The 26,322-nt window shown below is 48.0% G+C and overlaps 1 protein-coding gene across 3 annotated transcripts in view; it reads right to left on the bottom strand.

Moving 5' to 3' along the window:
• LOC131956865 (repulsive guidance molecule A) overlaps positions 1-26,322 on the bottom strand; it is a 46,649-nt gene that overhangs the window by 1,992 nt on the left and 18,335 nt on the right. Inside the window, exons 1-3 of one of the 3 annotated variants that reach the window (XM_059321493.1) lie at positions 18,469-18,486; positions 18,161-18,306; positions 10,662-11,152 (exon numbers count right to left, since the gene is read on the bottom strand). In XM_059321493.1, coding sequence (XP_059177476.1) covers positions 10,662-11,152; positions 18,161-18,254 — 585 coding nt within the window. In that variant the 5' untranslated portion in view covers positions 18,255-18,306; positions 18,469-18,486. Of the gene's footprint in view, positions 1-10,661; positions 11,153-18,160; positions 18,511-26,322 lie in introns of those variants that run through there. The other 2 variants (XM_059321481.1, XM_059321488.1) reach the window with 2 other exon arrangements.

Raw genomic sequence — 26,322 nt, 5'->3', positions numbered from 1 at the left:
GAATAGCATTGACCCTCATATCTCCCCCTCTCCACTAGATACACAGTACTCTCCCTCTCTCCACTAGATACACAGTACTCTCCCATCTCCACTACACAGTACTCTCCCTCGCTCCACTAGATACACAGTACTCTCCCCTCTCCACTAAACAGTACTCTCCCTCTCTCCACTAGATAAGATACACAGTACTCTCCCCTCTCCACTACACAGTACTCTCCCTCGCTCCACTAGATACACAGTACTCTCCCATCTCCACTACACAGTACTCTCCCTCGCTCCACTAGATACACAGTACTCTCCCCTCTCCACTAGATACACAGTACTCTCCCTCTCTCCACTACACAGTACTCTCCCCTCTCCACTAAATACACAGTACTCTCCCCTCTCCACTAGATACACAGTACTCTCCCCTCTCCACTACACAGTACTCTCCCCTCTCCACTACACAGTACTCTCCCCTCTCCACTACACAGTACTCTCCCCTCTCCACTACACAGTACTCTCCCCTCTCCACTACACAGTACTCTCCCCTCTCCACTACACAGTACTCTTCCCCCTCCACTAGATACACAGTACTCTCCCCTCTCCACTACACAGTACTCTTCCCCCTCCACTAGATACACAGTACTCTTCCCCCTCCACTAGATACACAGTACTCTCCCCTCTCCACTACACAGTACTCTCCCCTCTCCACTAAATACACAGTACTCTCCCCTCTCCACTAAATACACAGTACTCTCCCCTCTCCACTAAATACACAGTACTCTCCCCTCTCCACTAAATACACAGTACTCTCCCCTCTCCACTAAATACACAGTACTCTCCCTCGCTCCACTAGATACACAGTACTCTCCCATCTCCACTACACAGTACTCTCCCTCGTTCCACAGTACTCTCCCCTCTCCACTAAATACACAGTACTCTCCCCTCTCCACTAAATACACAGTACTCTCCCTCGCTCCACTAGATACACAGTACTCTCCCATCTCCACTACACAGTACTCTCCCTCGCTCCACAGTACTCTCCCCTCTCCACTACACAGTTATCTCCCTCTCTCCACTAGATACACAGTACTCTCCCTCGCTCCACAGTACTCTCCCCTCTCCACTAAATACACAGTACTCTCCCCTCTCCACTAGATACACGGTACTCTCCCCTCTCCACTAAATACACAGTACTCTCCCCTCTCCACTAAACAGTACTCTCCTCTCTCCACTAGATACAGTACTCTCCTCTCTCCACTAGATACAGTACTCTCCTCTCTCCACTAGATACAGTACTCTCCCCTCTCCACTAGATACACAGTACTCTCCCCTCTCCACTAGATACACAGCAGTCTCCCCCCCCTCCCCTTGATTCACGGTACCCCACCCTTCCCCCGCTCCCCTCTACAACAGTATTCAAATAGGCCTCTTCACCCTTCCCCCGCTCCCCTCTACAACAGTATTCAAATAGGCCTCTCCACCCTTCCCCCGCTCCCCTCTACAACAGTATTCAAATAGGCCTCTTCACCCTTCCCCCGCTCCCCCAGTTTCTTGAAGAAAAACGAAAGAAAGAATCCCAATGCGCCAACTAGTGGCAGGCAGACAGGCAGGGAGGGGAGCGAGTGGAGCAGGCTGGGGAATGTTTACAAGTGAGGTCGCGCGAGGCGTCAGTCAGATTGGCGTCTCTCAGTGCCACCCTCACACCTTCCATTGTCACCTCATTGGCTGTCGCCTTCAATGCCTCGTCATTCCGGCACAACTAAGCCCAGCACACTGTGGCAGACATTTTGGTGCGTCAGTTTCATGACAGCAGCATTCCTTCCTAGCACTACCATATGACCAGACTACGGCAAATGGTTGACGCTCATGTGACATGTACACTAGCGCCCTCTAGAACCACCGAGCTTAAAGTGTACTGAGGGGGGGGGGGGGGGTGGGGATAGGGTACACGTTAATGTTAGATGGGGGGGGAGGGGAGTAGGGTACACGTTAGTGTTAGATGGGGGGGGGGGAGGGGAGTAGGGTACACGTTAGTGTTAGATGGGGGGGGGAGGGGAGTAGGGTACACGTTAGTGTTAGATGGGGGGGGAGTAGGGTACACGTTAGTGTTAGATGGGGGGGGGGGTAGGGTACACGTTAGTGTTAGATGGGGGGGGGGGGGTAGGGTACACGTTAGTGTTAGATGGGGGGGGGGGGGAGGGGAGTAGGGTACACGTTAGTGTTAGATGGGGGGAGTAGGGTACACGTTAGTGTTAGATGGGGGGGGGGGGAGGGGAGAAGGGTACACGTTAGTGTTAGATGGGGGGGGGGAGGGGAGTAGGGTACACGTTAGTGTTAGATGGGGGGGGGAGGGGAGTAGGGTACACGTTAGTGTTAGATGGGGGGGGGAGGGGAGTAGGGTACACGTTAGTGTTAGATGGGGGGGGGGGGGAGGGGAGTAGGGTACACGTTAGTGTTAGATGGGGGGGGGGGAGTAGGGTACACGTTAGTGTTAGATGGGGGGGGGGGAGGGGAGTAGGGTACACGTTAGTGTTAGATGGGGGGGGGTAGGGTACACGTTAGTGTTAGATGGGGGGGGTAGGGTACACGTTAGTGTTAGATGGGGGGGGGGGAGGGGAGTAGGGTACACGTTAGTGTTAGATGGGGGGGGGGGGAGGGGAGTAGGGTACACGTTAGTGTTAGATGGGGGGGAGGGGAGTAGGGTACACGTTAGTGTTAGATGGGGGGGGGAGTAGGGTACACGTTAGTGTTAGATGGGGGGGAGGGGAGTAGGGTACACGTTAGTGTTAGATGGGGGAGTAGGGTACACGTTAGTGTTGGATGGGGGGTGGGGGTGGGAGTAGGGTACACGTTAGTGTTAGATGGGGGGGGGGGGGGAGTAGGGTACACGTTAGTGTTAGATGGGGGGGGGAGGGTACACGTTAGTGTTAGATGGGGGGGGGGGGTACACGTTAGTGTTAGATGGGGGGATGGGGAGGGGAGTAGGGTACACGTTAGTGTTAGATGGGGGGGATGGGGAGGGGAGTAGGGTACACGTTAGTGTTAGATGGGGGGATGGGGAGGGGAGTAGGGTACACGTTAGTGTTAGATGGGGGGGGGGAGGGTACACGTTAGTGTTAGATGGGGGGGGGATGGGGAGGGGAGTAGGGTACACGTTAGTGTTAGATGGGGGGGATGGGGAGGGGAGTAGGGTACACGTTAGTGTTAGATGGGGGGGATGGGGAGGGGAGTAGGGTACACGTTAGTGTTAGATGGGGGGGATGGGGAGGGGAGTAGGGTACACGTTAGTGTTAGATGGGGGGATGGGGAGGGGAGTAGGGTACACGTTAGTGTTAGATGGGGGGGGGGGGGAGGGTACACGTTAGTGTTAGATGGGGGGGGGAGGGGAGTAGGGTACACGTTAGTGTTAGATGGGGGGATGGGGAGGGGAGTAGGGTACACGTTAGTGTTAGATGGGGGAGGGGAGGGGAGTAGGGTACACGTTAGTGTTAGATGGGGGGGGGAGTAGGGTACACGTTAGTGTTAGATGGGAGGAGTAGGGTACACGTTAGTGTTAGATGGGGTGGGGGGGAGGGGAGTAGGGTACACGTTAGTGTTAGATGGGGGGGGGGGAGTAGGGTACACGTTAGTGTTAGATGGGGTGGGGGGGAGGGGAGTAGGGTACACGTTAGTGTTAGATGGGGGGGGGGGGAGTAGGGTACACGTTAGTGTTAGATGGGGGGGGGGAGTAGGGTACACGTTAGTGTTAGATGGGGGGAGTAGGGTACACGTTAGTGTTAGATGGTGGGTGGGGGTGGGAGTAGGGTACACGTTAGTGTTAGATGGGGGGTGGGGGTGGGAGTAGGGTATACGTTAGTGTTAGATGGGGGGGGGGAGTAGGGTACACGTTAGTGTTAGATGGGGGGGGGGAGTAGAGTACACGTTAGTGTTAGTTGGGGGGGGGAGGGGAGTAGGGTACACGTTAGTGTTAGATGGGGGGAGTAGGGTACACGTTAGTGTTAGATGGTGGGTGGGGGTGGGAGTAGGGTACACGTTAGTGTTAGATGGGGGGAGGGGAGTAGGGTACACGTTAGTGTTAGTTGGGGGGGGGAGGGGAGTAGGGTACACGTTAGTGTTAGATGGGGGGAGTAGGGTACACGTTAGTGTTAGTTGGGGGGGGAGGGGAGTAGGGTACACGTTAGTGTTAGATGGGGGGAGGGGGGAGGGGAGTAGGGTACACGTTAGTGTTAGATGGGGGGGGGGGGGGGGGGGGGGGGAGTAGGGTACACGTTAGTGTTAGATGGGGGGAGTAGGGTACACGTTAGTGTTAGATGGTGGGTGGGGGTGGGAGTAGGGTACATGTTAGTGTTAGATGGGGGGGGGTAGGGTACACGTTAGTGTTAGATGGGGGGGGGAGTAGGGTACACGTTAGTGTTAGTTGGGGGGGAGGGGAGTAGGGTACACGTTAGTGTTAGATGGGGGGGGGGGAGTAGGGTACACGTTAGTGTTAGATGGGGGGGAAGTAGGGTACACGTTAGTGTTAGATGGGGGGGGGGGGGGAGTAGGGTACACGTTAGTGTTAGATGGGGGGGGGGGGAGTAGGGTACACGTTAGTGTTAGATGGGGGGGGGGGGAGTAGGGTACACGTTAGTGTTAGATGGGGGGGGGGGGAGGGGAGTAGGGTACACGTTAGTGTTAGATGGGGGGAGTAGGGTACACGTTAGTGTTAGATGGTGGGTGGGGGTGGGAGTAGGGTATACGTTAGTGTTAGATGGGGGGGGGAGTAGGGTACACGTTAGTGTTAGATTGGGGGGGAGGGGAGTAGGGTACACGTTAGTGTTAGATGGTGGGTGGGGGTGGGAGTAGGGTACACGTTAGTGTTAGATTGGGGGGGAGGGGAGTAGGGTACACGTTAGTGTTAGATGGTGGGTGGGGGTGGGAGTAGGGTACACGTTAGTGTTAGATGGGGGGGGGGGTGTAGGGTACACGTTAGTGTTAGATGGGGGGGGGGGAGGGGGGGTAGTGTACACGTTAGTGTTAGATGGGGGGGGGAGTTGGGTACACGTTAGTGTTAGATGGGGGGGGGGGGGTAGGGTACACGTTAGTGTTAGATGGGGGGATGGGGAGGGGAGTAGGGTACACGTTAGTGTTAGATGGGGGGATGGGGAGGGGAGTAGGGTACACGTTAGTGTTAGATGGGGGGGGGAGTAGGGTACACGTTAGTGTTAGATGGGGGGGGGGGAGTAGGGTACACGTTAGTGTTAGATGGGGGGGGGGGGTAGGGTACACGTTAGTGTTAGATGGGGGGGGGGGGGTAGGGTACACGTTAGTGTTAGATGGGGGGGGGAGTAGGGTACACGTTAGTGTTAGATGGGGGGGGGGGGGTAGGGTACACGTTAGTGTTAGATGGGGGGGGGGGTAGGGTACACGTTAGTGTTAGATGGGGGGGGGTAGGGTACACGTTAGTGTTAGATGGGGGGGGGGGGGGGTAGGGTACACGTTAGTGTTAGATGGGGGGATGGGGAGGGGAGTAGGGTACACGTTAGTGTTAGATGGGGGGTAGGGTACACGTTAGTGTTAGATGGGGGGGGGGCGTAGGGTACACGTTAGTGTTAGATGGGGGGGGGGGTAGGGTACACGTTAGTGTTAGATGGGGGGGGGTAGGGTACACGTTAGTGTTAGATGGGGGGGGGGGGGGTAGGGTACACGTTAGTGTTAGATGGGGGGGGGGGAGTAGGGTACACGTTAGTGTTAGATGGGGGGATGGGGAGGGGAGTAGGGTACACGTTAGTGTTAGATGGGGGGGGGGGTAGGGTACACGTTAGTGTTAGATGGGGGGGGAGTAGGGTACACGTTAGTGTTAGATGGGGGGATGGGGAGGGGAGTAGGGTACACGTTAGTGTTAGATGGGGGGGGGGGGTAGGGTACACGTTAGTGTTAGATGGGGGGGGGGAGTAGGGTACACGTTAGTGTTAGATGGAGGGGGGTAGGGTACACGTTAGTGTTAGATGGGGGGGGGTAGGGTACACGTTAGTGTTAGATGGGGGTGGGGGGGTAGGGGAGTAGGGTACACGTTAGTGTTAGATGGGGGAGCGGAGGGGAGTAGGGTACACGTTAGTGTTAGATGGGGGGGGGGAGTAGGGTACACGTTAGTGTTAGATGGAGGGGGGTAGGGTACACGTTAGTGTTAGATGGAGGGGGGTAGGGTACACGTTAGTGTTAGATGGGGGGGGGGGGGAGTAGGGTACACGTTAGTGTTAGATGGAGGGGGGTAGGGTACACGTTAGTATTAGATGGGGGGGGGGGGAGTAGGGTACACGTTAGTGTTAGATGGGGGGTAGGGTACACGTAAGTTAGATGGGGGGTGGGGGTGGGAGTAGGGTACACGTTGGTGTTAGATTTGGGGGTAGGGTACACGTTAGTTAGATGGGGGGGAGTAGGGTACATGTAAGATGGTATAGGGGTGAGTACAGTACCCGCCGCCTGAGTGACTACACGTTAGCGGGCAGGGGTGGGTGTGAATAATGCTACTAGATCGCATTGCCAATTTGGCCTACAGCAGGCCCGCACATTTGTCAAGCAGCCGGGAAAAACTCGGCTATTACTGATCTCAAGGGAGCAGCACGGCTATGGGCTGGGGAGGGATGCGAAAGGTTAGAGGTTATCGATGGCAGGCGGACTTGTTTTGGGTCTGGACACGCCAACTGTTGCTGATTGGTTGGCTAGCGGGGCACGTCTAGTAGCTTTAACATCACTAGCTGGGGCACTTCTAGTAGCTTTAACATCACTAGCTGGGGCACGTCTAGTAGCTTTAACATCACTAGCTGGGGCACGTCTAGTAACTTTAACATCACTAGCTAGGGCACGTCTAGTAGCTTTAACATCACTAGCTAGGGCACGTCTAGTAGCTTTAACATCACTAGCTGGGGCACTTTTAACATCACTAGCTGGGGCACGTCTAGTACCTTTAACATCACTAGCTGGGGCACTAGCCTACTAGTGATGTTAAAGCTACTAGACGTGCCCCAGCTAGTGATGTTAAAGCTACTAGACGTGCCCCAGCTAGTGATGTTAAAGCTACTAGACGTGCCCCAGCTAGTGATGTTAAAACTACTAGACGTGCCCCAGCTAGTGATGTTAAAATTGCCCTAGCTAGTGATGTTAAAGGTACTAGACGTGCCCAGCTAGTGATGTTAAAGCTACTAGACGTGCCCCAGCTAGTGATGTTAAAGCTACTAGACGTGCCTCAGCTAATGATGTTAAAGCTACTAGACGTGCCCTAGCTAATGATGTTAAAGCTACTAGACGTGCCCCAGCTAGTGATGTTAAAGCTACTAGACGTGCCCCAGCTAGTGATGTTAAAGCTACTAGACGTGCCCCAGCTACTGATGTTAAAGCTACTAGACGTGCCCCAGCTAGTGATGTTAAAACTACTAGACGTGCCTCAGCTAGTAATGTTAAAAGTGCCCCAGCTAGTGATGTTAAAGGTACTAGACGTGCCCCAGCTAGTGATGTTAAAAGTGCCCCAGCTAGTGATGTTAAAGGTACTAGACGTGCCCCAGCTAGTGATGTTAAAGCTACTAGACGTGCCCCAGCTAGTGATGTTAAAATTGCCCTAGCTAGTGATGTTAAAGGTACTAGACGTGCCCAGCTAGTGATGTTAAAGCTACTAGACGTGCCCCAGCTAGTGATGTTAAAGCTACTAGACGTGCCTCAGCTAATGATGTTAAAGCTACTAGACGTGCCCTAGCTAATGATGTTAAAGCTACTAGACGTGCCCCAGCTAGTGATGTTAAAGCTACTAGACGTGCCTCAGCTAATGATGTTAAAGCTACTAGACGTGCCCCAGCTAATGATGTTAAAGCTACTAGACGTGCCCCAGCTAGTGATGTTAAAGCTACTAGACGTGCCCCAGCTAGTGATGTTAAAGCTACTAGACGTGCCCCAGCTAGTGATGTTAAAGCTACTAGACGTGCCCCATCACTAGCTGGGGTAATTTTAACGGTGAACGGAAAAAAAGTCACAGGAAAAAAAACACAGAAAAAAAGTCACAGTTTTTGCTAGGAAAAAAAGTCACAGAAAAAAAGTCACAGTGGAAAAGTTTTATCGGAAAAAAAGTCACAGAAATAAAGTCACAGAAAAAAGTCACAAAAATGTTTTTAGAAATATTTTTATTTATTTGTTAAGAATTGTAAAATTTTGTATGTTTATTGTTGTGGGTTGTATTTTAATAGCATAAATTATTTATAGACGTTTAAAGCATTATGATTTATAACAATTGTAAGTAAAAATACTCTAAGATAATTAACACAACAATCTCAACTTTTGTTACGTATTTAGTTAAATACGCGGTAGAAAAGTTAATTATAAAAGAAATTTAGGCACATTTTGCCGTAGGCTATTCTCTGGTCGGCCTCTCCTCAGTAGGCATTGTCCGAACATATTTTGTGTTGTTGACGTTATGCGTCAATGACAGCCTTTGAACCTTGTCGGCTTTCTGTTTTGATCCCAAGTTTTGTTATGTAATGAGCGTGATAAATGTGGGCAGTAAAGGCGGTTGAACTAAACATAACTATTGTTGCCATGAGTTGAGGGCAGCAAGTCAGATGAACTTACCACTTCTCGGTAATTTAATATTGTTATTTTTTAAAAAAAAAAGGTGAAAACCTTGGACTTTGGAGCATTCTATTAAATGCTACAAATCTTAAGTTTAACATAATTACAATCTACATACTTCATAATAAATATTTTTAGATGAATTATAAAAATTCCTATGCGTACACAGCCTACACACATTACATTACATTTAATTAATCCTAAGTTAATTTGCACTCTCTAAATATTTAATACATAAAAGTATTAACAAATATCATGCAAATATATATTTGTGACTTTTTTTTCTGTGTTTTTTACTTTCTCGTATATACGAAGTATAGAGAAAGTATTGTAATCGTGCACAAAAATCACTTGAAATTTTAACAATTTTCACCGTATTACATCTCAGTCCTTCATCACATCCGAAGTATAGAGGACTTATTTTAATCGGGCAAAAATTATCAATCCAGATTTATCAAAATTAAGAGGTTTTATGCGTAATCCAGTCTGAAAAACTGGGCTTTGCAATTCTGTCCGTATGTCTGTGTGTCTGTGTGTGTGTGTGTGTGTGTGTCCGTGTGTAAACACGATAACTTGAGTACCGTTACAGCTAGGTTGATGAAATTTCATATATAAGTATTTTATCAAAATCGTAGATCCGTATCAACTTTTGAGCGATTTTCGATAACCGGAAGTGGTACTTCTTCTACTTTGAATTTTTCAAAAGCCTATAACTTGAGTACTATTTCAGATAGATAAATGAAATTTTACATGTGAGTAAAAGATCTAATTTTCTACCTTCTGATAAATTTTGAGTAATTTCCGTTGACTGGATGTAGTAATTTACTCTACTTCCGATTTCTCAAAAAACTAATGTAAATTTTTAAAGTAGTAATAATATTGCGCACTATTATGCATTTTTTTATTTGGCGTTCACTTGGTGTGCAATTCTTTTGTCTACGAGATTTTATTCTATTTTTAAAACTTTAAGTATTTTAAATGGATTAAAAATCATGTCTATAGCCCGAGTTCCCATCCCCTGTTATTTTATATAAAAACGAGCCGGCCCGCGGCATAACATACGCCGCTATTTAGTTGTTGTTTTTTCTACTTTTCAGAAATTCATAATTTGTGAATTCGACAGTACCAACGCTGACACTGAAAATATTTCTTTAAAACACTATAAGTAGCTCGTAAAGGACCATAACCCCCCCCCTCCCCCTTTCCTTTCCCCCCCCCCCCCCCAACGTTTAAAATCGTTTCAAACTAAATTATCTGCCCCTAATAGCCGTCACTAAACCCGACTCCACGAAGGTAAACATAGCGTGAACCACAGCTCACTAAGACCATGTAGGGGTGGGGATGGTAGGGAGCGCGTTTACAGCTTGTTTTCTAGCGTCTCCCAGAAGAGAATTATATATATAGATATTCGAGAAAGTTTAGGGGAGATCACTCCCGGTTTATTTTTCCTGTGTTTTTTTTCCTGTGACTTTTTTCCTACAATCAATTTTAACATCACTAGCTGGGGTAATTTTAACATCACTAGCTGGGGCACCTCTAGCACCTTTAACATCCCTAACAGTGGTAACTTAAGGGGCTTGAAGCATAAACCAGTTACTGACAGAAACCCAGTGTTAAAATAGACTAAAGCAAACATTGGATGCCAGTGTTCTATGATGATGACATTGTTGTATGATGATGCCAATGTTGTATGATGATGACAGTGTTGTATGATGATGACAGTGTTGTATGATGATGACAGTGTTGTATGATGATGACATTGTTGTATGATGATGACATTGTTGTATGATGATGACAGTGTTGTATGATGATGACAGTGTTGTATGATGATGACAGTATTGTATGATGATGACAGTATTGTATGATGATGACAGTGTTGTATGATATGATGATGAAAGTGTTGTATGATGATGACAGTGTTGTATGATGATGACAGTGTTGTATGGTGATGACAGTGTTGTATGATCATGTCAGTGTTGTATGATGATGACAGTGTTGTATGATGATGACAGTCTTGTATGATGATGACAGTGTTGTATGATGATGACAGTGTTGTATGATGATGATAAAGTTGACATTACCTTGCTGGTGGCTGTTGCATGATGTGTCCCAGTGACTGGGTTGTTGGTCACCTGGACTGTCAGATAATCATTGTTGACCAGAGGCCAAGCACCTTTAATTTTACAAGTCTGAAATTCCTTAGAGAAAGTCCTGAGATGGGGGTCACCAAAGAGGCCACAGTGGCGTACAACAGTCTTGCCCTGGTAGAGACATATAGCAGGGATGATGGACGGCCTAGGCTTGGATGTGTACACTGTCTGACCATTGGTGGTGCAGTTGATCTCCTCCATCTGTCTGAGCACGATGTTGCGGGCCGTATAGTACATCAGCTCCCCCTGGCAGCCCACGATCTTGGTGATGCAGTTTTGGTAGGTCCTCAGAGCCGTGCACACAGCAACACTGTCATGTGGCCCATGGCCACTTATCCCCAGCTCTTGTTTGGCCACCTCGAACTGATCTGAACAGCGGGCCACAACACAGCCTTCACCTTTGGTGTGGAGAAAACCCTCAACTATTGGAAGAAAAAAATTTGATGACATCTAGCAACCCTCAACTATTGGAAGAAAAAAATTGATGACATCTAGCCACAGAAAACCCTCAACTATTGGAAGAAAAAAATTTGATGACATCTAACAACCCTCAACTATTGGAAGAAAAAAATTTGATGACACTAGCCACAGAAAACCCTCTATTGGAAGAAAAAAATTTGATGACATCTAGCAACCCTCAACTATTGGAAGAAAAAAATTGATGACATCTAGCCACAGAAAACCCTCAACTATTGGAAGAAAAAAATTTGATGACATCTAGCAACCCTCAAATATTGGAAGAAAAAAATTGATGACATCTAGCCACAGAAAACCCTCAACTATTGGAAGAAAAAAATTTGATGACATCTAACCACACAGACTAAATGGCTACTCTACTTGCCACACATACACTAAATTTTAAAATCTTTGATTGTAAGGGTGTAGACATTTAAAAATATATTTCTACTTTTTTTGGATTACTTTGGTAATTCAATTCAATGGACACTCCACACTACTATTGTGATATATATATATATATATATATATATATATATATATATATATATATATATATATATATATGTATATATATATATATATGTATATATATATATATATATATATATATATATATATATATATATATATATATATATATATATATATATATATATATATATATATATATATATATATATATATATATATATATATATACATATATGTATGGGGGCTGGGAGAAGAGAAATTTGACATTCTAGAGGCCGGATGTCCAACTTTGTATGAAGGCCATATCCACACAAGGGGCAATATATGGAAAATATAATCCAGCCAAGCTCTAAACAAGAGGTAGATATAAATAGATCTAGGACTATATATAGGCTGATAAATCAAAAGAATATATTATTCAGGCCAACAGTTCAGCTATTTGTCTCCCAGAGGCTACTGTCTATACATTGTAATAGACATATACAAATAGTAGAACAATAGAATTAAGAATAGGCCCACAAAGACTAAATAGCAGGTCTATAGAATTAAGAATATGCAAACTAAGACTAAATGTCAAGAAATACACTAGGAAAGACAAACAGATATATAGAGAAATGCCGGCAAGTGAAGCCAAAGAAGCACTACCATAGGAGTACTAGGGATGTGTACAATACAATTAAGAAGATATCTGGGAAGTACAGCAAGCCAGAGAGGCCAGTGAAGACCAAAGATGGAAAGATAATACTAGATGCTGATAATACTAGATGCTGATAATACTAGATGGAAAGATAATACTAGATGCTGATAATACTAGATGGAAAGATAATACTAGATGCTGATAATACTAGATGGAAAGATAATACTAGATGCTGATAATACTAGATGCTGATAATACTAGATGCTGATAATACTAGATGGAAAGATAATACTAGATGCTGATAATACTAGATGGAAAGATAATACTAGATGCTGATAATACTAGATGGAAAGATAATACTAGATGCTGATAATACTAGATGCTGATAATACTAGATGGAAAGATAATACTAGATGCTGATAATACTAGATGCTGATAATACTAGATGGAAAGATAATACTAGATGCTGATAATACTAGATGGAAAGATAATACTAGATGGAAAGATAATACTAGATGCTGATAATACTAGATGCTGATAATACTAGATGGAAAGATAACACTAGATGCTGATAATACTAGATGCTGATAATACTAGATGCTGATAATACTAGATGCTGATAATACTAGATGCTGATAATACTAGATGCTGATAATACTAGATGCTGATAATACTAGATACTGATAATACTAGATGCTGAAGGACAGAGGAGGAGATGGGCAGAACATTTTGAAGAACTGCTGAATAGTCCAACACCAGGGTGCATGCAAGATATACCAACAGCTGTAACCCACCTTCAAAAGAAGAGATACATAAAGCAGCTAAAAACTTGGAAGGTTCCAGAAATAGATGGTACACTGACAGCAGCACTGACAGCAGCACTGACAGCAGCACTGACAGCAGCACTGACAGCAGCACTGACAGCAGATATAGAAACTAGCACCGCACTGGTACATACACACCTCAAGAAAATCTGGGAAGATGAACAAATACCAGAGGCACTGGTACATACACACCTCAAGAAAATCTGGGAAGATGAACAAATACCAGAGGCACTGGTACATACACACCTCAAGAAAATCTGGGAAGATGAACAAATACCAGAGGCACTGGTACATACACACCTCAAGAAAATCTGGGAAGATGAACAAATACCAGAGGCACTGGTACATACACACCTCAAGAAAATCTGGGAAGATGAACAAATACCAGAGGCACTGGTACATACACACCTCAAGAAAATCTGGGAAGATGAACAAATACCAGAGGAGTGGAAGGAGGGACTGCTTGTAAAACTTCCGCAGCAAGGCAATCTTAGTTCATGCTCTAACAATAGAGGAATAACACTTTTGTCCATCCAATGCAGTCTTCAACAGAATATTATTAAACAGGATGACGGAAGCAATAGACTCCCAACCTTGAGATAAACAGCCTGGCTTTAGGAAGGAATGATCATGCTACCCTGAGCATCATCATTGAACAGATGAGTGGAATTCAAATCTCTACATTTATTTCATAGATGACAACAAGAAGGCCTGAAATGGCCAACAGACTAGAGAGGCCTCCCCTGTACAGACTGGAGTTGCCTCCCCTGTACAGACTAGAGAGACCTCCCCTGTACAGACTGGAGTTGCCTCCCCTGTACAGACTAGAGAGACCTCCCCTGTACAGACTGGAGTTGCCTCCCCTGTACAGACTGGAGTTGCCTCCCCTGTACAGACTGGAGTTGCCTCCCCTGTACAGACTAGAGAGACCTCCCCTGTACAGACTAGAGAGACCTCCCCTGTACAGACTAGAGAGACCTCCCCTGTACAGACTAGAGAGACCTCCCCTGTACAGACTAGAGAGACCTCCCCTGTACAGACTAGAGAGACCTCCCCTGTACAGACTAGAGAGACCTCCCCTGTACAGACTAGAGAGACCTCCCCTGTACAGACTGGAGTTGCCTCCCCTGTACAGACTGGAGTTGCCTACTGTCACATTCCTGTTCCTGCTGGCCATTGACTATATTATGAAAATGTCAACAGAGAAAAAGTGAACCAGTGGACTATCTAAAACCAGCTGGATGACCTAGACTTTGCTGATGACCTAGACTTTGCTGATGACCTAGACTTTGCTGATGACCTAGACTTTGCTGATGACCTAGACTTTGCTGATGACCTAGACTTTGCTGATGACCTAGACTTTGCTGATGACCTAGACTTTGCTGATGACCTTTGCTGATGGCAGAAGAAGTGGATAGATTCACCTAATCTAAAGTATTGTTGATAACATTGGCAGAAGTCAGAAGAAGTGGATAGATTCACCTAACCTAAAGTATTGTTGATAACATTGGCAGAAGAAGTGGATAGATTCACCTAACCTAAAGTATTGTTGATAACAATGGCAGAAGAAGTGGATAGATTCACCTAACCTAAAGTATTGTTGATAACATTGGCAGAAGAAGTGGATAGATTCACCTAACCTAAAGTATTGTTGATAACATTGGCAGAAGAAGTGGATAGATTCACCTAACCTAAAGTATTGTTGATAACATTGGCAGAAGAAGTGGATAGATTCACCTAACCTAAAGTATTGTTGATAACATTGGCAGAAGAAGTGGATAGATTCACCTAATCTAAAGTATTGTTGATAACATTGGCAGAAGTCAGAAGAAGTGGATAGTTTCACCTAATCTAAAGTATTGTTGATAACATTGGCAGAAGAAGTGGATAGTTTCACCTATTCTAAAGTATTGTTGATAACATTGGCAGAAGAAGTGGATAGATTCACCTAACCTAAAGTATTGTTGATAACATTGGCAGAAGAAGTGGATAGATTCACCTAACCTAAAGTATTGTTTATAACATTGGCAGAAGAAGTGGATAGATTAACCTAACCTAAAGTATTGTTGATAACATTGGCAGAAGAAGTGGATAGATTCACCTAACCTAAAGTATTGTTGATAACATTGGCAGAAGAAGTGGATAGATTCACCTAACCTAAAGTATTGTTGATAACATTGGCAGAAGAAGTGGATAGATTCACCTAACCTAAAGTATTGTTGATAACATTGGCAGAAGAAGTGGATAGATTCACCTAACCTAAAGTATTGTTGATAACATTGGCAGAAGAAGTGGATAGATTCACCTAACCTAAAGTATTGTTGATAACATTGGCAGAAGTCAGAAGAAGTGGATAGATTCACCTAACCTGGACATATTGGTGAACAGCAGGGTGGGACAGAAGCAGACATAAAAACAAGGACTGGCAAGGGAAGAGCAGTCTTCAACCAACTAAAAAATGTTTAGGGTTCTAGAGATTTAACTGTTGAAATAAAAATCCAATTATTATTAATAATAATATGTAATTCATAATGTATTTCTTTATTCCAAATTTTAAAATAAACGATGTTACTGCTTTGTCTATTGTACTTAATAGCTTTTATTTTTTTAAAAATTGTATTAAAAAAAGTCCTACTTGCCTACTTTTATTACCGTTATTAAAAATTAAGTTATTATTATTATTATTATTATTATTATTATTACTCTATGGAGCTGAGACATGGAGAATAACTGCCACAAATAAGAAAATACAATCATTTATAAACTAATGCATAAGATAGATCCTTCAAAAACCTAACACCATCAGAAATAAGGCACTATGGCAACTGCCAGCTGAAGAAGAGATCCTCCAAAGAAAATGGAGATGGATTGGCCACACACCCAGGAAGCTGTATCTGAAAAGCCCTCACCTAGAATCCACAAGGAAAAGGAAACAAGGCCACCCAATACTGAAGACGTGACCTGGAAGAAGACACCAAGAAGATTGGATACACCTGGGGACAGTTGGAGAGACTAGCCCAGGACAGGATACACCTGGGGACAGTTGGAGAGACTAGCCCAGAACAGAGATGCCTGACATTAAGAAGATTGGATACACCTGGGGACAGTTGGAGAGACTAGCCCAGGACAGGATACACCTGGGGACAGTTGGAGAGACTAACCCAGGACAGAGATGCCTGGAAAGCTCTTGTCAGTGGCCTATGTCCCAGGAGGGGCTACAGGATAACTTAACTTTGACACAAAGACTAAATATTAGGTCTACAGTATTAAGAATAGAGCCCACAAAGACTAAATAATATTATAAGGCCTATAGTATTAAGAATAGGCCCACTAGACTAAAAAGTAGGCCTATAGAATAAAGAATGGCCACACAATGATTAAATAGTAGGCTTATAGGATTAAGTTAATTAAATTAAGAATGAGCCCACAAAGACTATAAATAGCATCTTGTAGTTAATTAGTAGACCTAATTAACTGGAATAATAATAAAGTAGATCTATAAAGTAGACTAATAAAATAAAATAATTGAAATAATAATAAAGTAGATCTAGGCCTATAATCATTTATAATTTTATAATGTAATCTAAAAAAATAATTTAATAAAATAATTGGAATAATAATAAAGTAGTTCTATAAAGTAGACTAATAAAATAAAATAGGCTTGGACTTAGATTTTAAAGTATAAAGTCAGGTTTAGACTTAGACTAAATATATACAGGCCTAGACCAACTTTAACTACTATAAGTTAAGTATGGCCTTAGCGTTAAGTAATAAGAAGGTAGCCCTATGCCTATAGCCGGGCCTAATCCCCCTTTTATATCTTTATTAATTAGACGAATAAGTAGCTTAATTGTCTGTGTTGGGCCCTAGATCTATATTTATTTGAAAACCTTAAGAACCTGAACTCCTAGATCTATAGAGACTATAACCTAATCAAATAAGTTTAGGCCTAATCTTTTACTTTAATAAATAAAAGTTTACTATTTAGGCTAGGACTACTAAGTTTAAATAAGTGTAAATGTTTAAAGCCTAAGGCTAATATTATAAAGCCTAATAGGCCTAGATGTGACAAAAATAACATAAGGCCTATACTAGTATACTATAGTCTAGTAGGCCTACTTTATACTTTATAGTTATATAGTAGTTTCTACTTTATGCCTATGTTATTGTTTTCTAGATCTAGATCTAGATATCTAGATCTATCTAATCAAAAGTGGTATGTACTATGACTAAGACTAAATTTAGTTTTAACAGCACAACACTATAGAATATAGTCTAGATCTAGATTAACTAGTAACTAGAATCTGGAAGAATACACCAAACTTATAATGATGAATAGGACAAACTGATACATGAATGAAGCAACAAAGTGACACATGAATGAAGCAACAAAGTGACACATTCACATGAATGAAGCAACAAACTGATACATGAATGAAGCAACAAAGTGACAAATTCACATGAATGAAGGAACAAACTGACACATTCACATGAATGAAGCAACAAAGTGACACATGAATGAAGCAACAAAGTGACACATTCACATGAATGAAGCAACAAAGTGACACATTCACATGAATGAAGCAACAAACTGATACATGAATGAAGCAACAAAGTGACACATTAATGTAGCAACAAAGTGACACATGAATGAAGCAACAAAGTGACACATTCACATGAATGAAGCAACAAAGTGACACATGAATGAAGCAACAAAGTGACACATGAATGAAGCAACAAAGTGACACATGAATGAAGCAACAAAGTGACACATTCACATGAATGAAGCAACAAAGTGACAAATTCACATGAATGAAGCAACAAAGTGACACATGAATGAAGCAACAAAGTGACACATGAATGAAGCAACAAACTGACACATTCACATGAATGAAGCAACAAAGTGACAAATTCACATGAATGAAGCAACAAAGTGACACATGAATGAAGCAACAAAGTGACACATTCACATGAATGAAGCAACAAAGTGACACATGAATGAAGCAACAAAGTGACACATGCATGAAGCAACAGCCTACCTGACATGAGAGTGACACCGAGTAATACAAGTAGATATCCGAGGCACGAGGAGATGGCGAGAGACGGTGGCCTATGGTAGCCACAGGGACCCATGCCCTTCCATGCAGGGCAGAGCAGGCCGCGGGCCTCTAGGCTACCCTCCTGTCTGTAGACGGCAAAACACAAAATACCGTAAGCCATCAGCCATGGTTAACGTCACTAGAACATTCAACCAGGATCACACATTCCTTAAAGATTATCCAAAACTAGATCGCAAATCCAAGGTACACAACAAAGAACTATCGGGTGTGTAGTATCCGAATTTCACCCTCGCTTTTCTGTGTGCTAGCCTCGAACCTTCATAGCCTCGCTCGCTATCAGACAGAAGAGGAAAAGGGGGGGGGGATATAAAAAAAAAGGAAATGGGTCAATGGGCGGAGCTTAAAACGTCACTTGTCAAAGAAGGTGATAAACACGCCCACAAATAGTACCCTCGTGTGTGCATATCTTGCAAATCTGTACTCATTGCATTTCACATGCCGCGAAGAAAAGGGCGCAAAGCCGCTGACGATTGGCTAAAAACTACAGCTTTCACACCTCAACCTGTACGTTTTGGTTAGGCTGGGGTCGTGGTACGAATCTGTAGGCTGGGGTAGGGGAAGGTTGCAATTAGGCGAGGGCCGGGGTACGAAATCATGGGGGTAGGGGAAGGTTACAAGGTGGAAGCCTAGGCATTGAGGGTGTGAAGAAGAAATCTGAAACCCGGGCTTAAGAGAGGCTTCTTATCGCAATCGTTAGGACGAGAGCGAACTCTCTCTGCCAGCTCTCCCTGACATACGGACATCTCTCCCAGCCAGCCAGACATACGGACATCTCTCCCAGCCAGCCAGACATACGGACATCTCTCCCAGCCAGCCAGACATACGGACATCTCTCCCAGCCAGACATACGGACATCTCTCCCAGCCAGACATACGGACATCTCTCCCAGCCAGACATACGGACATCTCTCCCAGCCAGCCAGACATACGGACATCTCTCCCAGCCAGCCAGACATACGGACATCTCTCCCAGCCAGCCAGACATACGGACATCTCTCCCAGCCAGACATACGGACATCTCTCCCAGCCAGACATACGGACATCTCTCCCAGCCAGCCAGACATACGGACATCTCTCCCAGCCAGCCAGACATACGGACATCTCTCCCAGCCAGCCAGCCATACGGACATCTCTCCCAGCCAGACATACGGACATCTCTCCCAGCCAGACATACGGACATCTCTCCCAGCCAGCCAGACATACGGACATCTCTCCCAGCCAGCCAGACATACGGACATCTCTCCCAGCCAGCCAGACATACGGACATCTCTCCCAGCCAGACATACGGACATCTCTCCCAGCCAGACATACGGACATCTCTCCCAGCCAGCCAGACATACGGACATCTCTCCCAGCCAGCCAGACATACGGACATCTCTCCCAGCCAGACATACGGACATCTCTCCCAGCCAGACATACGGACATCTCTCCCAGCCAGACATACGGACATCTCTCCCAGCCAGCCAGACATACGGACATCTCTCCCAGCCAGCCAGACATACGGACATCTCTCCCAGCCAGCCAGACATACGGACATCTCTCCCAGCCAGCCAGACATACGGACATCTCTCCCAGCCAGCCAGACATACGGACATCTCTCCCAGCCAGCCAGACATACGGACATCTCTCCCAGCCAGCCAGACATACGGACATCTCTCCCAGCCAGACATACGGACATCTCTCCCAGCCAGCCAGACATACGGGCATCTCTCCCAGCCAGCCAGACATACGGACATCTCTCCCAGCCAGCCAGACATACGGGCATCTCTCCCAGCCAGCCAGACATACGGACATCTCTCCCAGCCAGCCAGACATACGGACATCTCTCCCAGCCAGACATTCGGACATCTCTCCCAGCCAGCCAGACATACGGACATCTCTCCCAGCCAGACATACGGACATCTCTCCCAGCCAGCCAGACATACGGACATCACTCCCAGCCAGCCAGACATACGAACATCTCTCCCAGCCAGCCATACGGACATCGCTCCCAGCCAGCCAGACATACGGACATCTCTCCCAGCCAGCCATACGGACATCTCTCCCAGCCAGACATACGGACATCTCTCCCAGCCAGCCAGACATACGGACATCTCTCCCAGCCAGCCATACGGACATCTCTCCCAGCCAGCCAGACATACGGACATCTCTCCCAGCCAGACATACGGACATCACTCCCAGCCAGCCAGACATACGGACATCTCTCCCAGCCAGCCAGACATACGGACATCTCTCCCAGCCAGACATACGGACATCTCTCCCAGCCAGCCAGACATACGGACATCTCTCCCAGCCAGCCAGACATACGGGCATCTCTCCCAGCCAGCCAGACATACGGACATCTCTCCCAGCCAGCCAGACATACGGGCATCTCTCCCAGCCAGCCAGACATACGGACATCTCTCCCAGCCAGCCAGACATACGGACATCTCTCCCAGCCAGACATTCGGACATCTCTCCCAGCCAGCCAGACATACGGACATCTCTCCCAGCCAGACATACGGACATCTCTCCCAGCCAGCCAGACATACGGACATCACTCCCAGCCAGCCAGACATACGAACATCTCTCCCAGCCAGCCATACGGACATCGCTCCCAGCCAGCCAGACATACGGACATCTCTCCCAGCCAGCCATACGGACATCTCTCCCAGCCAGACATACGGACATCTCTCCCAGCCAGCCAGACATACGGACATCTCTCCCAGCCAGCCAGACATACGGACATCTCTCCCAGCCAGCCAGACATACGGACATCTCTCCCAGCCAGACATACGGACATCTCTCCCAGCCAGCCAGACATACGGACATCTCTCGCAGCCAGACATACGGACATCTCTCCCAGCCAGACATACGGACATCTCTCCCAGCCAGCCATACGGACATCTCTCCCAGCCAGCCATACGGACATCTCTCCCAGCCAGCCAGACATACGGACATCTCTCCCAGCCAGCCAGACATACGGACATCTCTCCCAGCCAGCCAGACATACGGACATCTCTCCCAGCCAGCCAGACATACGGACATCTCTCGCAGCCAGACATACGGACATCTCTCCCAGCCAGACATACGGACATCTCTCCCAGCCAGCCATACGGACATCTCTCCCAGCCAGCCATACGGACATCTCTCCCAGCCAGCCAGACATACGGACATCTCTCCCAGCCAGCCAGACATACGGACATCTCTCCCAGCCAGCCCGACATACGGACATCTCTCCCAGCCAGACATACGGACATCTCTCCCAGCCAGCCAGACATACCGACATCTCTCCCAGCCAGCCAGACATACGGACATCTCTCCCAGCCAGACATACGGACATCTCTCCCAGCCAGCCAGACATAATGACATCTCTCCCAGCCAGACATACGGACATCTCTCCCAGCCAGCCAGACATACGGACATCTCTCCCAGCCAGCCAGACATACGGACATCTCTCCCAGCCAGCCAGCCATACGGACATCTCTCCCAGCCAGACATACGGACATCTCTCCCAGCCAGACATACGGACATCTCTCCCAGCCAGCCAGACATACGGACATCTCTCCCAGCCAGCCAGACATACGGACATCTCTCCCAGCCAGCCAGACATACGGACATCTCTCCCAGCCAGCCATACGGACATCTCTCCCAGCCAGCCAGACATACGGTCATCTCTCCCAGCCAGACATACGGACATCTCTCCCAGCCAGCCAGACATACGGACATCTCTCCCAGCCAGACATACGGACATCTCTCCCAGCCAGCCATACGGACATCTCTCCCAGCCAGCCATACGGACATCTCTCCCAGCCAGACATACGGACATCTCTCCCAGCCAGCCAGACATACGGACATCTCTCCCAGCCAGCCAGACATACGGACATCTCTCCCAGCCAGCCCGACATACGGACATCTCTCCCAGCCAGACATACGGACATCTCTCCCAGCCAGCCAGACATACCGACATCTCTCCCAGCCAGCCAGACATACGGACATCTCTCCCAGCCAGCCAGACATACGGACATCTCTCCCAGCCAGCCAGACATAATGACATCTCTCCCAGCCAGACATACGGACATCTCTCCCAGCCAGCCAGACATACGGACATCTCTCCCAGCCAGCCAGACATACGGACATCTCTCCCAGCCAGCCAGCCATACGGACATCTCTCCCAGCCAGACATACGGACATCTCTCCCAGCCAGACATACGGACATCTCTCCCAGCCAGCCAGACATACGGACATCTCTCCCAGCCAGCCAGACATACGGACATCTCTCCCAGCCAGCCAGACATACGGACATCTCTCCCAGCCAGCCATACGGACATCTCTCCCAGCCAGCCAGACATACGGTCATCTCTCCCAGCCAGACATACGGACATCTCTCCCAGCCAGCCATACGGACATCTCTCCCAGCCAGACATACGGACATCTCTCCCAGCCAGCCATACGGACATCTCTCCCAGCCAGACATACGGACATCTCTCCCAGCCAGACATACGGACATCTCTCCCAGCCAGACATACGGACATCTATCCCAGCCAGACAGCCATACGGACATCTCTCCCAGCCAGCCAGACATACGGACATCTCTCCCAGCCAGCCAGACATACGGACATCTCTCCCAGCCAGCCAGACATACGGACATCTCTCCCAGCCAGACATACGGACATCTCTCCCAGCCAGACATACGGACATCTCTCCCAGCCAGCCAGACATACGGACATCTCTCCCAGCCAGCCAGACATACGGACATCTCTCCCAGCCAGACATACGGACATCTCTCCCAGCCAGACATACGGACATCTCTCCCAGCCAGCCATACGGACATCTCTCCCAGCCAGCCATACGGACATCTCTCCCAGCCAGCCAGACATACGGACATCTCTCCCAGCCAGCCAGACATACGGACATCTCTCCCAGCCAGCCAGACATACGGACATCTCTCCCAGCCAGACATACGGACATCTCTCCCAGCCAGCCATACGGACATCTCTCCCAGCCAGCCAGCCATACGGACATCTCTCCCAGCCAGCCATACGGACATCTCTCCCAGCCAGACATACGGACATCTCTCCCAGCCAGACATTCGGACATCTCTCCCAGCCAGACATACGGACATCTCTCCCAGCCAGCCATACGGACATCTCTCCCAGCCAGCCAGACATACGGACATCTCTCCCAGCCAGACATACGGACATCTCTCCCAGCCAGCCAGACATACGGAAATCTCTCCCAGCCAGCCAGACATACGGACATCTCTCCCAGCCAGACATACGGACATCTCTCCCAGCCAGCCAGACATACGGACATCTCTCCCAGCCAGCCAGACATACGGACATCTCTCCCAGCCAGACATACGGACATCTCTCCCAGCCAGACATACGGACATCTCTCCCAGCCAGCCAGACATACGGACATCTCTCCCAGCCAGCCAGACATACGGACATCTCTCCCAGCCAGACATACGGACATCTCTCCCAGCCAGACATACGGACATCTCTCCCAGCCAGCCATACGGACATCTCTCCCGGCCAGCCATACGGACATCTCTCCCAGCCAGCCAGACATACGGACATCTCTCCCAGCCAGCCAGACATACGGACATCTCTCCCAGCCAGACATACGGACATCTCTCCCAGCCAGCCAGACATACGGACATCTCTCCCAGCCAGCCAGACATACGGACATCTCTCCCAGCCAGCCAGACATACGGACATCTCTCCCAGCCAACCAGACATACGGACATCTCTCGCAGCCAGACATACGGACATCTCTCCCAGCCAGACATACGGACATCTCTCCCAGCCAGCCATACGGACATCTCTCCCAGCCAGCCATACGGACATCTCTCCCAGCCAGCCAGACATACGGACATCTCTCCCAGCCAGCCAGACATACGGACATCTCTCCCAGCCAGCCCGACATACGGACATCTCTCCCAGCCAGACATACGGACATCTCTCCCAGCCAGCCAGACATACCGACATCTCTCCCAGCCAGCCAGACATACGGACATCTCTCCCAGCCAGACATACGGACATCTCCCCCAGCCAGCCAGCCATACGGACATCTCTCCAAGCCAGACATACGGACATCTCTCCCAGCCAGCCAGACATACGGACATCTCTCCCAGCCAGACATACGGACATCTCTCCCAGCCAGCCAGACATACGGGCATCTCTCCCAGCCAGCCAGACATACGGACATCTCTCCCAGCCAGCCAGACATACGGACATCTCTCCCAGCCAGCCCGACATACGGACATCTCTCCCAGCCAGACATACGGACATCTCTCCCAGCCAGCCAGACATACCGACATCTCTCCCAGCCAGCCAGACATACGGACATCTCTCCCAGCCAGACATACGGACATCTCCCCCAGCCAGCCAGCCATACGGACATCTCTCCAAGCCAGACATACGGACATCTCTCCCAGCCAGCCAGACATACGGACATCTCTCCCAGCCAGACATACGGACATCTCTCCCAGCCAGCCAGACATACGGGCATCTCTCCCAGCCAGACATACGGACATCTCTCCCAGCCAGACATAAGGACATCTCTCCCAGCCAGACATACGGACATCTCTCCCAGCCAGCCAGACATACGGACATCTCTCCCAGCCAGCCAGACATACGGACATCTCTCCCAGCCAGCCAGACATAATGACATCTCTCCCAGCCAGACATACGGACATCTCTCCCAGCCAGCCAGACATACGGACATCTCTCCCAGCCAGCCAGACATAATGACATCTCTCCCAGCCAGAAATACGGACATCTCTCCCAGCCAGCCAGACATACGGACATCTCTCCCAGCCAGCCAGACATACGGACATCTCTCCCAGCCAGCCAGACATACGGACATCTCTCCCAGCCAGACATACGGACATCTCTCCCAGCCAGCCAGACATACGGACATCTCTCCCAGCCAGCCAGACATACGGACATCTCTCCCAGCCAGCCAGACATACGGACATCTCTCCCAGCCAGCCATACGGACATCTCTCCCAGCCAGCCAGACATACGGACATCTCTCCCAGCCAGACATACGGACATCTCTCCCAGCCAGCCATACTGACATCTCTCCCAGCCAGACATACGGACATCTCTCCCAGCAAGCCATACGGACATCTCTCCCAGCCAGACATACGGACATCTCTCCCAGCCAGCCAGACATACGGACATCTCTCCCAGCCAGACATACGGACATCTCTCCCAGCCAGCCAGACATACGGACATCTCTCCCAGCCAGACATACGGACATCTCTCCCAGCCAGCTATACGGACATCTCTCCCAGCCAGACATAAGGACATCTCTCCCAGCCAGCCAGACATACGGACATCTCTCCCAGCCAGACATACGGACATCTCTCCCAGCCAGCCATACGGACATCTCTCCCAGCCAGCCAGACATACGGACATCTCTCCCAGCCAGACATACGGACATCTCTCCCAGCCAGCCATACTGACATCTCTCCCAGCCAGACATACGGACATCTCTCCCAGCCAGCCATACGGACATCTCTCCCAGCCAGCCAGACATACGGACATCTCTCCCAGCCAGCCAGACATACGGACATCTCTCCCAGCCAGACATACGGACATCTCTCCCAGCCAGCCAGACATACGGACATCTCTCCCAGCCAGACATACGGACATCTCTCCCAGCCAGCCATACGGACATCTCTCCCAGCCAGACATAAGGACATCTCTCCCAGCCAGACATACGGACATCTCTCCCAGCCAGACATACGGACATCTCTCCCAGCCAGACATACGGACATCTCTCCCAGCCAGACATACGGACATCTCTCCCAGCCAGACATACGGACATCTCTCCCAGCCAGCCATACGGACATCTCTCCCAGCCAGCCAGACATACGGACATCTCTCCCAGCCAGACATACGGACATCTCTCCCAGCCAGCCAGACATACGGACATCTCTCCCAGCCAGACATACGGACATCTCTCCCAGCGGACAGAGGCGAGGGTGTTGTAACATCGCAGACGGGGTCGAATGCTCAAGTTATTTTACTGCATTCGTTCAAAACAATGCTAACAAGAATTAATGTTAATATTTTCCCGCAGAAACAG

This window comes from Physella acuta, unplaced genomic scaffold, assembly GCF_028476545.2.
Source record: "Physella acuta isolate Inbredline_101_S28 unplaced genomic scaffold, ASM2847654v3 ptg000079l, whole genome shotgun sequence".
NCBI lineage: Eukaryota > Metazoa > Mollusca > Gastropoda > Physidae > Physella > Physella acuta.
Note: the sequence above shows the minus strand (reverse complement) of the source record. Positions and strands in the feature narration are given on the sequence as shown.